At 39.6% G+C, this 12897-nt stretch overlaps 1 protein-coding gene and 1 pseudogene across 2 annotated transcripts; both read right to left on the bottom strand.

Annotated features, from left to right (window-relative positions):
- Positions 1-1575: 1575 nt before the first annotated feature.
- LOC149042753 (uncharacterized) lies at positions 1576-11980 on the bottom strand (annotated as a pseudogene). The gene is made up of 3 exons (XR_016188838.1): positions 11428-11980; positions 9493-10366; positions 1576-1694 (listed from the first exon to the last, which is right to left on the bottom strand). The product of XR_016188838.1 is annotated as an uncharacterized LOC149042753 (transcript).
- Positions 1637-3845, bottom strand: LOC149042754 (uncharacterized). The gene is made up of 3 exons (XM_089213483.1): positions 3501-3845; positions 2998-3155; positions 1637-2238 (listed from the first exon to the last, which is right to left on the bottom strand). The coding sequence occupies exons 1-3, from the start codon at positions 3570-3572 to the stop codon at positions 2094-2096; spliced, it is 375 nt and encodes a 124-aa protein (XP_089069609.1). The 5' UTR covers positions 3573-3845; the 3' UTR covers positions 1637-2093.
- Positions 11981-12897: the final 917 nt, after the last annotated feature.

Raw genomic sequence — 12897 nt, 5'->3', positions numbered from 1 at the left:
TAAGCAAATGCTGGGATAGCCGATAAAAATACCGAACAAGTGATTTAATCGCCAAAAAATGCGACAATCACTTAAATTCTTACACGAGAGTTCTTTCACAGCAAGTCTCCCTTCAAAGTTTCTCTGATTATTCAGTATTGCTAGTACAGCCAATTTATCAAACAAAAACTAGTGACAAGAGCATATAAACCGTCCCTAAACAATAGAAAAGAAGTTTCTGGCTCCCTAACCAGTCCATTTTGTTTCTTTAGCTGAATGTTTTATTGCATAATTTAAAAAAACGTTTATAATCCTTCTCTTGGATGAAAACAGAACACAGAACAGCTTTCCGGGCCCGTTAAGTCACAGGGCCTTTCGAGAAATGGGCCACTAGTGTCAAATGTGGGTTTAGTTTTTCGCTGGTTTTCGTCCTTGCTCCAGGTGTTGTTCTCCAGGTTCCCCAGTTTTCCCTTCCTCCACAATATTCTATGTTTTAATTCGACCTGAGAAACATGCACAAGAAGAGTCACCTCACGGAATGTCCACTGGCAATAAACAAATCGTCACTGGCTTAGCGTGGTCTGTATTCTTATCCAACATTTTTTTATCACAGAAGTCAAAATGCTGTAGACTCACGAGGCGCTCACTCGTAAGCTATCGAGTTTAGCACTCGATCGAAGAGAAACCCCATATCCACCCGCGCCTATGTGCTATTACTCTGAAGCTTGTTCGGCAAAGATGGCTAGATATTACCCTTGTTCTTTTTTTGTGCTTTTGTGGACCTTGATTTCGCTACGGTCCATGAAAACGCGAAAAAAGAACTTGGCAAATGTTCAGCCACCTTGACCTCACCATTGTTCAATAATGCATATGTATTACACACACTTATGATCTGCGCTGCAGGCTGTCTCGCTTTTCCTATCTTTTCGGATAACCACGTTTTACGACTTGAAGGTATTGGTGTATATTAGACATGAACGAGAAGGTTGTCCAATTTTCAGTTTACATTTTCAAAAAAATACTTCATTCTAAGGGAGGACTTTAGTGTAAGTCACCCCACCCCCCCTTAAAGGTTTCGTGAGCTTTTCACTTTAAAAAGTCAGACTTGCATCAGGAAGGGTAGTGTCCAAAGTCATCCATCAGATTCGTCTCATGAAATCCGACGGAGTTTATCGATATTTTAATTCTTATTTTAATTTGTAATTTCGGTATTAATTTGCACCTCAGTCAGATTGCTCGTATCTCCTCGTTTGTTTCGGTCCATTTAATTTGTACATTTCGAGTGTACTGCCGGGTGAATAGAAACTCTATCCTGGCGCCATTTTTCCTAACAATAGGAAGCGATTGGATGACGAAGGGCTACCGCTCGAAACGTCAGTCTTTAACTCTTCACGGTGGCCAATTCACGTTTTCAACACAGTTGGTGATTTATGAGATGTCAAGATGGCGGCCGGTGTCACAGCGGATTTGGACCCCCCGCGGATTTGGACTCCCCCGGTCCAATCTAAATGTAATATTGTCCTTAATGTAATAACGTTCGGTCCTAAATGTAATAAACCTCCTAAGCTATCGTTTAACTGCGCTAACATTGAGATGTTAAAGTGACGGCTGTTGCACCAAAGAATCTTCTGACCAATATTCATGGCATATTGTGGGCTCACTGATATTAATCAGCGTCTTTTTATTTGTTTAAGACGTAGGTTGAGAAGCATTGGCTACAAAATCCTTGCACTGATACTGATGTGCTTTTAGCATCAAATTGACGGACGCAAAAGCGACGAGAACGCTGACCAATAGCTTTCTTTATATCATTGGCTCAGACTCTTAAGTGTAACAGATTTTGATCAGTGCTGAAGTTAACACTTCATGAACTGAATTACAAGGAAAAGGAAGCCCACCGACTTATACGTTAGACAAATTCCGAGCTCGGAAGTGCATTTTTTGTACTGTCTTCCCTTGCCAGATTCGTATGGGTCTGCATAAAATATATTCATATGCGTTATTGACCAAGCGTGAGGTCAAAATGGCTGGATATTGGCCGAGTTCTTTTTTTTGCGTTTTTATGGACTAAACACACAATTTAAGTACTCTGTCGTCTTTATTTTCATTTACTGCTATCGCTTTTTCCCCGTCATCATCGTTGGCAGTACATCTGCATTCACTTGAGTCCAACCATGAAGAATCAACAGAAGACATCCAGTTGTTATAAACGGTACCAATAGCAGCCACGCTATGTCATCTTTGAAGTGGCCATTTAAACTGTCCCAAAAAAAGAAAGAGATTTAAAACATTACATTGTGGCAACGGGTTAGTTTACAAAAATACCAGCGAAATTATTAGGACAAAATAAGACAAGTTTGAAACGCCTCGTAATCGATAATGTGATAAAGGACCGAAGTAATTCATTTGGATAAAAACGTGGAGAAGAGGTGAGGTACTTTCAGGTGATTTTAATATAATTTCTATATAGTTTACAAATATACTGAAACCGAATACCGTTAAGTTTTTGATGCTTCAGTTTTCTGCAAATGGCCGTTGTGAAGAGTTTTACATCTTTTTGTCCAAAGTTTTAGCAGATAATAGAGATTCAGGTTGCAAATTGGTTAAAGAATTTTTTGTCTAGCAAAGAAAGTTTATGGACCTCATTTAGAAAGTAACTTCTCAAACAAAACACAAGTTTGGAGAATAAAGCATACATGTATACGACTGAAACTGAATTCGACGACTTGAAACAAAAATTTCATATGAAACACATAGCAGTTTTTAGTATTGTCAAGTCGCTTGTTGTGAATATTTGAGAAGTTACAAACGGTTTATGGACGACGCTTAGTCTAATTAAAAGAGAAGATTCAAAATGAAGACAAACATTTCATTTTACCAACACAAAATCGATCCTTACTGGAAAAAACTAAACGCTATGTGACCCTAAGCCCGTGGCCTCGGGCTGTTCTCGAGACTAAGAATCACAATGTTTTCCCAATATAGCCCTTTCGCCCATTAAATAACAAATAGATATACCTAGCATGTAGAGAGCTTTGAAAGCACTGTCCGTGTTCGGTTAAAAGTTGTACTGATACAACAGCCCTGCACGGTTTTGATGGAACTGTAATTCCTTCGGTGTATATTCCAAAAGACTTGTAACTCTTCTTGAATATGAGTTGCCCACCGATGATAATCTACAAAAAAAACTCTTAAGTTACAGTACTAGTAATGACCCTGAGTTTCAGTCATACAGTCACTCAGTCAGTGAGTCAGTCAGTTACTCAGACAATAAAACCGTTAGTTCGTTCGTCAGTCAGTCAGTCGGTCACTCAGAACGTCAGTCCGTTCGTCAACAATCAGCCAGTCACTCAATCAGTTAGTTAGTCAGTCAGCCAGTCAGTCACGCAGTCAGTTAGCAAGTAAATCAGTATGCCATAATAACTATCTTGATCTTCAGGCCAAGTCTAAAAAAGGTTACTGAAATATTCTGCTACGTACGTCCAAATTAGATGAATGAATCTACGAAATAATTTTCTTACATTTGTATCCTTGATATCTGCGATACAGTGAAAAACTTTTGTGTGCTGGGTAACCCACATGGTAGTATACATTGCCACGCATATATTTATCTCCCTTCCTTCAGCATTCAATAGATTGCACTGTGTTAGTTATTAGTCATGAAAAGTTGTTCTTTCAGCAAATTAATATGATTCCTACGGATCCTTGATATGTAACACCCGTAAGAATACAACTTACTTCCCAAAGTAATTTAAGTAGAAGAAGCTACAATGAATAATGCTAAAGTTGTTAATAAAATATCGGCCAAATCTTCTTACATGTAAAGGCGAGAATTTATTATTTCTCTCACACAGCGCTATTCTTTGTCTCACTACACAGCACTATTCTTTGTCTCACTACACAGCACTATTCTTTGTCTCAGTACACAGGACTATTCTTTGTCTCACTACACAGCACTATTCTTTGTGTCACTACACAGCACTATTCTTTGTCTCACACAGCACTATTCTTTGTCTCACTACAAAGCACTATTCTTTGTCTCACTGCACAGCACTATTCTTTGTCTCACTACACAGCACTATTCTTTGTCTCACTACAAAGCACTATTCTTTGTCTCACACAGCACTATTCTTTGTCTCACTACACATCACTATTCTTTGTGTCACTACACAGCACTATTCTTTGTCTCAGTACACAGGACTATTCTTTGTCTCACTACACAGCACTATTCTTTGTCTCACTACACAGCACTATTCTTTGTCTCACTACACAGCACTATTCTTTGTCTCACTACACAGCACTATTCTTTGTCTCACTACACAGCACTATTCTTTGTCTCACTACACAGTACTATTCTCTGTCTCACTACACAGCACTATTCTTTGTCTCACTACACAGCACTATTCTTTGTCTCACTGCACAGCACTATTCTTTGTCTCACTACACAGTACTATTCTCTGTCTCACTACACAGCACTATTCTTTGTCTCACTACACAGCACTATTCTTTGTCTCACTACACAGCACTATTCTTTGTCTCACTACACAGCACTATTCTTTGTCTCACTACACAGCACTATTCTTTGTCTCACTACACAGCACTATTCTTTGTCTCACTACACAGAACTATTCTCTGTCTCACTACACAGCACTATTCTCTGTCTCACTACACAGCACTATTCTTTGTCTCACTACACAGCACTATTCTTTGTCTCACTACACAGCACTATTCTTTGTCTCACTACACAGTACTATTCTCTGTCTCACTACACAGCACTATTCTTTGTCTAACTGCGCAGCACTATTCTTTGTCTCACTGCAGAGCGCTATTCTTTGTCTCACTGCACAGCAATATTCTTTCTCTCACGGCACAGCACTATTCTTTGTCTCACTACACAGCACTATTCTCTGTCTCACTACACAGCACTATTCCTTGTCCCAATGCACAGCACTATTCTTTGTCTCAGTGCACAGCACTATTTTTTTGTCTCACTACACAGCACTATTCTTTGTCCCAATGCACAGCACTATTCTTTTGTCTCAGTACACAGGACTATTCTTTGCCCCACTACACAGCACTATTCTTTGTCTCACTGCAGAGCACTATTCTCTGTCTCACTACACAGCACTATTCTTTGTCTCACTACACAGCACTATTCTTTGTCTCACTACACAGAACTATTCTCTGTCTCACTACACAGCACTATTCTCTGTCTCACTACACAGCACTATTCTCTGTCTCATTACACGTACAGCACTATTCTCTGTCTCACTACACAGTACTATTCTCTGTCTCACGGCACAGCACTACTCTCTGTCTTAGTGGACAGCACTATTCTCTGTCTCAGTGCACAGCACTATTCTTTGTCTCACTACACAGCACTATTCTTTGTCTCACTACAAAGCACTATTCTCTGTCTCACTACACAGCACTATTCTTTGTCTCACTACAAAGCACTATTCTCTGTCTCACTCCACAGCACTATTCTTTGTCTCACTGCACAGCACTATTCTTTGTCTCACTGCACAGCAATATTCTTTCATCCACGGCACAGCACTATTCTTTGTCTCACTACACAGCACTATTCCTTGTCCCAATGCACAGCACTATTCTCTGTCTCATTACACAGCACTATTCCTTGTCCCAATGCACAGCACTATTCTCTGTCTCACTACACAGCGCTATTCTTTGTCTCACTACACAGCACTATTCTCTGTCTCACTACACAGCGCTATTCTCTGTCTCAGTACACAGCACTATTCTTTTATCTCACTGCACAGCCCTATTCTTTGTCTCACTACACAGCACTATTCTTTGTCTCACTGCAAAGCAATATTCTTTTTCTCACTGCAGAGCACTATTCTCTGTCTCACTGCAAAGCACTATTCTTTTTCTCACTACACAGCACTATACTTTGTCTCACTGCACAGCACTATTCTTTGTCTCACTACGCAGCACTATTCTTTGTCTTACTACACAGCACTATTCTCTGTCTCACTACACAGCACTTTTCTTTGTCTCACTACACAGCACTATTCTTTGTCTAACTAGACAGCACTATTCTTTGTCCCAATGCACAGCACTATTCTTTTGTCTCAGTACACAGGACTATTCTTTGCCCCACTACACAGCACTATTCCTTGTCCCAATGCACAGCACTATTCTCTGTCTCACTACACAGCACTATTCCTTGTCCCAATGCACAGCACTATTCTCTGTCTCACTACACAGCGCTATTCTTTGTCTCACTGCACAGCACTATTCTCTGTCTCACTGCACAGCGCTATTCTTTGTCTCACTACACAGTACTATTCTCTGTCTCACTGCACAGCACTATTCTTTGTCTCACTGCACAGCACTATTCTTTGTCTCACTACACAGCACTATTCTTTGTGTCACTACACAGCACTATTCTTTGTCTCAGTACACAGGACTATTCTTTGTCTCATTACACAGCACTATTCTTTGTCTCACTACGCAGCACTATTCTTTGTCTCACTACACAGCACTATTCTTTGTCTCACTACGCAGCACTATTCTTTGTCTCACTACGCAGCACTATTCTTTGTCTCACTACACGGCACTATTCTTTGTCTCACTGCACAGCACTATTCTTTGTGTCACTACACAGCACTATTCTTTGTCTCACTACACAGCACTATTCTTTGTGTCACTATGCAGCACTATTCTTTGTCTCACTACACAGCACTATCCTTTGTCTCACTGGTGGATCTATCCTTCCAGCATGAGGAAATTTTATCACGTTTACCCCATGTCGAATTTTGGACAGGATACTGAACGATATCTTATGTGTGAAGTATTAGGCACTCCCTCTCTGAGGAACGCTTGTCTGCCGCAAGCACGACGACTCTAAGGTGTTCTTGTCTAGAGTAGGGTTTGTCTCTTCCGTACCGGCTCAGCGATCAGCAACAGCTCTTGTTTTTAACCTAAAACTACGCCTGTAATAGAACGCGCAGAGCCACATGCAAGGCTGTGTTTGCCTAAAAGTAGTTGCTATTCAAAGCGTGACGACTTTTCAGAACGCTTTGATGGATTACTATTACTCCACTGTTTGTATCCCAAGGTTTAGGTAAACGCCAAATTTACTGAATTGTCGAAACCAAGTTGATAATGTCTTAATATTGCGTTTATTGGACTTCGTACGTTGCCTTTTAACAGTTGACTCGTGGCGCACATGATTAGTTCTAATAATCCAAACTACCAAAGCATGATCTTGTTTCTGAAACAGATCACAAAAAGTTAAAAGCTTATTAGTGCAGCGTGTAAACTAAGGAAGTAATTAAACAAACTAAGTAAAGTGTCTCTTGTTCACTGCAAAAGTGATATTAGGTACTTCAACAGTTCTTGCATCGCTGGCGAATAGGTCAGGACGCCTCTAGATACCAGCAAGAAAACATATTCTCTCTATACCAGTATAATTACTTAAAGGACTTAGGTGTTGCATTACACGCACTAAGTGACATAGATAAACCAGGCTGTTGCTCCAGATAAGGCGCAAACCCACCACCAACAACAACTGGAAACTGAAAGAAAGGCTGTTTACGATTTCAGAGTTACAGTAATTAGGTTGGCCAGTTGATTAAGACCAGCGCAGAACCGACAAAAGGACAGGTTTTAGCACGTACGAAATTTCTTGTGGGAACTTTCCAAACCTGTTGCAACATGGGACGCATCGTACAGTGCGCGTTGCTTACAGACAACCTGGTTATAGCACATGTGAATAGTTTCTAACTTTATGCACATCACGTTTCTAGAAACTTAACCGGTTTATTGTATTAAACCTTGTACTTAAACTAAATATAAAAACACTCGAAACTATAAAAAAAAACGCCAAAATATCAAAATATGTAAAATTGCATGCTAATATATTATTCCCTCCTTTTGAAAGAGGTGCCTCGATGTGCCGTAAAAGAAGGGATAGTAACTGACATGGGAAAAACTACGATTGTCAAAGCCGAAATGGATATAAAGAAATAACTATAAAATTGAAGCAAATAGAAAGTGAATACTAAATAAAAAAAACTCCAAAAATGGATGGTATAAAAAGTAGTATATAAATCACACAAAGTTGTAACTGAGGGGAAGCAGAGACCCACAAAAACGAGTCAAATGTGATGAAATAGACATGCTACATAATTGAAAAACATTACTTGGGTGTGTGCGTTTAAAGTTCAAATGGCGCAGATTACAACATTACAAAAGTACACTCTAATAACGACACACTTTGTGAAATAAAACGAAGATATGACATGCATTTACAGGAAACAACTTGGAGGATGTAGGTAACTTTTGCGCTTCGACGCTGAAAGGGGTGCCATTCAAAAGGACGAATGAAAAAAAGGGAAACGAACGCCCCAGGAAAAGAGAAAATGGGACGAAAAGTGACCTGTTGAATTTGTTCAAGTAGTCGGGTAAATTAAAGGCGAGGACGTCGAACCCTGCCGCGGTCGACATAGAGCAAACCAAAGGAAGAAACAAATACCTTTTGTGCTGCTGAACATATTCGTGGCGTAAATTAAGAGAGTTACAGTTTTGGTAATGGCCATTGTATACATTTAAATTGTCCATTTTTAACTCGTGAATTGCGCGCATGCGCAAGAGCGAGTTATAGATACGATGTGGGGAATGGCATTCGCTCGCTCGCTCGATTGGTCGATTCCTGTAAACTTTTTTTAGATTTTAGGCTTTTGAGTGCATTTAATAGTTTTTGGCGAGCAATGAACAGACGAAATGGCGACCTTTGTTGCTAAGAATAGTGGTGGGGTGAAAAAGAAGCCAATGATAATCTTAAAAGAGTTTTTTTTTTTCGTTTTAGTTTCAACAAGCGGCGCCAGCGACTGGCAGGCATCCAAGGATTCACACTGAAATAACAGAACAACCTTCGTTTTTCATAAAATTGTAATTTACAATCCTTGAACTTGAAAACAATCTGAAGATTCATTGAAAATATCACTTACTGCGAAGCGCTCGGAGTTTACAGATGTTCAAAAGCTTTTTCTGTTATAGCGTGAGATTGAGGACAGAATTGATCATTACGTTTCGTCGCGTGTGTTTTTCCTGTGTGAAGCAACAAAAGATGCCGGCGACTGACGAAATAACAAGTTAACACGAAAATCAAATAACACCTAAACAAACAATTTTAGCTACCGATTTTCAGTGAATTTTTAAAGAATAATTTTCTTTTAAGTTTCAAGACAATTTGAAGATTCAACATACATACAACGTACTAAAATGCGAAAGTTACACACCACAAAATTGATAAATAGGCCTGAAATGAAATTCTATCTTGTTATTGATTATACGTTGCCTAGCACGTGTCTTAAATCTACCCAGGCGGAGATCCAAAATGACGATGGCAGGCTTGGCTTAGTTATATCACTCAAAACTCGTTCCCGTTTGTCTCATTTGATAAAGAGGGAATCGTTAATGTTTTCATTAAGACAGTATTGTCTTGATTTTCTAATATCTACAACGAAAGACAGTAAATTTCACTTTTTTCAACTCTGGGTACATTGCGGGAAGAAGAACCATGAGATTTCCCAGACAAAATTTGTGCCAGTCTTCCTCCTCGACGTTTTCAGGCTTTTCTCCGAGCTTTCTGTCATAGGCTTTCCCGATTTCATCAGCAGATTTTGTGGGCCGCGTATTCCTCTTTACACCACGCCACCCGAAATATTCGTAGCTGTTCATAACGGCATCTTCACTCTCATCCCAAATCGCTCCATCAATTGCCCTACCAGCAAATGCACCGCCAATGCACCTGCTAATGCACCAATTGGGCCAAAACAAACACCCCCAGCCACTCCTAAGGCAGCACCACCTCCAATGCCCCCAGCAACTCCTCCAGCTTCTTCAGCAAGACGTTGGCGCAGTTGCACTTCCGTAATTTTATTCATTTTCCATTCAACCACATCCCAAATAGCAAAGACACCAAACATAGCAAGCCCGGCAACGGCATTCGAGCGAACTACAGAGACTCCAATCCTTGCAAATGTTGGAGCAGCAACCCTCGCAACAGCTGCTCCTGCACCACCGCCTAAACCCCCAGCAAGCGCATTTTTTAGGACCGCTAAGCCTACCTCAACATAATCAACCCTCTCTCCTTTTATAAGCCCAACAAGCAAGACTCCACCAGCTCCAAACACAAAGCCAAGACCAGCACCTACGCCGGCACCCATTCGTATACTAATACCTCCACGACCTTGAGCTTGCTGGCCTTCAATTTGCGAAGGCCTACTAGATGCTGAACGCCATTCTGATACACCACTAGTTGAGGATCTGACAGACTGCCACTCGGACAACTCACTGCAGAGACTGGTCTGTCTTTCTCTTTTTCCGGGGGGAGCTAACGGTCGATCAGGTTTACCTTTAATCAAAAAAGAAAAGAACCAGAGTTGGAATTAATATTCTTGCCTAATAAAAACAAATCGCTTCCGATGAATGCCAGTCTATTAATAAAGATGAACTAAGAAACAATAGAGGATTTTCACAATGTCGTCATTTGACTACAACTATCAGAATCCTTCATGTTTCGCTTTTCTCATGCTTATTGGAGCTATTGTTATTTACTCCTCCCAGGGCATACAAAATTGAATAAGAAAGCCAAAATGAAATGAATCCTAGTGGCTGTAGTCAAATGACACCATCGTGAAAATGTCCTATAAGAATCCAAAAGGGACTAACTTGAACATTTAATTGCATACACAAGACAGGGAGCCATAATTAAATCAGAAGCATGCTTTTACAAGCACGGTGAGACAAAAAGAAACTAGTGTCTAAATAAGGAGAAAAGACACTGCAACAAAATACAGTTTTTTGCTGAAAAAAAATAATAACAAGAAGAAACTTACAAGCTATCGTGAGATTCTTTTGAAACCAAAGAACTTCTATAATTAAGAAACTTTTTACCACAGAAAATTCGAGTCCACAACAGAACCTTTATTTTTTATACAAGAGACAATAAGATAACAGAGAATGAAAACTATATCAGTGAGGGACTTATAGGAGAAGATGAATGCTTAAGAGCTATGAATCGAATACAACCTGGAAAATCTCCGGTAACCGATGGTCTACCGATAGAATTTCACAAGGTATTCTGGAATGATCTCTTCCCAATTTTTGTCAACGCCATCAATACAGCCTACCAAAAACGTCTACTGTCCATTACTAAGAAGTGGCAATAACTCTATATATACTCAAATGGATAGAGTGTTGTATCACTTAAAAAATGGCGACCAATCTTAATTTTCGATTAAATAGCTACTGCCGATAGGATGAAATCCATTCTTGTTAACATTATAAACAAATAACAAGAGGCATTTCATTTACGAAAAGAAGAGGCATTTCATTTACGAAAAATATTCTCCTTTTTTAGAGTGCATAGAGTGCACCATATTCCATTCCATTTTCAAAAAAAGAAAGACTTACCCCTGATTAGCCCTTCATAGCTCATTCTTTTTCTCGAACTCGTTCCAATATCTTGAACCTCAGCATGGTCTGCACCCCATAGCTGACGACGGATGTTCTGCAACTCAAGTTTGTTAGTTACCCAGTCTAACTCGGGAAGACGTTTCAAATAGCCAACCATCTCATCAATTGGCATTGTTCTTTCCACTCTCAACGGATGTTTGTCCTGCCAGGCATGTAATATACGTGCTTTTCCATTTCCATGGGCTTCAATTGCAAATACATGATTAGTGCTCCCTGGGAACTTCACGCTAACAAGCACAGCATTATCTTGGCGTAATTCTTCAGCAATTCTATTGAAATCCTCGGATTGTATATTGACGTTAAGTTCGCGGGAAAAAATCGTTTGGGCATCTGACATTAGCTGTTGCAAGACTCTTCCCCACTGTATGCAGGACGTTGTGGCCTCTTCTATGGCTTTCAGAGATGCGGGGTTTCGGCGCACTGCTTCTAGAGTTCTAACAAGGTGTGTAACATCACCTCCAGCAGGAACTTCGCCAAATCCAAAGCCTGACATTCTACATTAGAAAACACTGACATGGTTAAAATCTTATTGATGTTTATTCATCATAGCCCCTCAAATGAATAATTTAGTGAAGGTTAGCTAGATGGAATAACCTAGTTTTGCAAGACACCTCCAGCCATGTTCCCAAAGGGGAAGTCCTTATAGACATGGAGAGCGTCAAGAAAGTATATTATGTAAGGTTCTTTATTTTATTCTAATTAAGAGGCGACCTCTGTAAAAGCGGTCCAGGGCATTTCGCATCGGAATAAAGTTTTCCCTCAAACTTTGCCCAATAATCTACCTTTGGTAGCGAGTAAATAAAACCACATTAGTTTCTGGAAATACGTTAAAATAAAATTTTTAGAGCTCTCAATAGTCAAAGCTGCAAAAGGCCCTTTTTTGACCGCTTGCGACATCGAAAATTTCAAAAGTTAAAAAGCCCGGTCCTCGTATCACACCGCATGCAGCAAAAGATCTTTTGTATTCTTAGACTGAGTAATATGTAAGTTGTATAAAAAGCATTTCAATTTTTATATTCGTTGATTCAGAGGTTCGTCATGATTTATTTAATAACACACGTTAGACAGCTTTCTGAAATTGGTCAAAAGTACTCTTTCTTTCTTGGTTGATATTGCTCAAGTCCAGACCAGACCATTGAAAACTCCGCTTGATTTCTTCTAATAAGATGTTTGGCATAAGAAAAATATAAAAACATCTTGCACTTATTAGTTTTCTTCGCCGTGGTGACTTCAAACTTTTAGCGATTTTGCTAGCGTGACAGCCGATTATGCAAATTAGTTCATTGAGCAAACTCCGACCGTTTTATATAAGTAGCTCAATAAATCTTAGATTTTGGCCATTTTAAGTTGAAAATATAGTGGGACAGAGCTTTTAGACCACACTAATTGATACTCTAAACATTTTAA

This window comes from Pocillopora damicornis, chromosome 7 (genome assembly GCF_964200805.1).
Source record: "Pocillopora damicornis chromosome 7, jaPocDami1.2, whole genome shotgun sequence".
Classification (NCBI taxonomy): Eukaryota; Metazoa; Cnidaria; class Anthozoa; order Scleractinia; family Pocilloporidae; genus Pocillopora; species Pocillopora damicornis.
This window is presented reverse-complemented; position numbering and strand designations above follow the sequence as displayed.

What these genes read in the sequence shown, in the direction of transcription:
- LOC149042754 (XM_089213483.1), bottom strand. Translation starts at nt 3,572, where the DNA reads ATGTATACTACCATGTGGGTTACCCAGCACACAAAAGTTTTTCACTGT. An exon ending in CAGATATCAAGGATACAAAT is followed by an intron (nt 3,156 to 3,500) that starts GTAAGAAAATTA and finishes TTTTTTTTGTAG; the next exon opens with ATTATCATCGGTGGGCAACT. An exon ending in CAAAGCTCTCTACATGCTAG is followed by an intron (nt 2,239 to 2,997) that starts GTATATCTATTT and finishes TTTTTGGGACAG; the next exon opens with TTTAAATGGCCACTTCAAAG.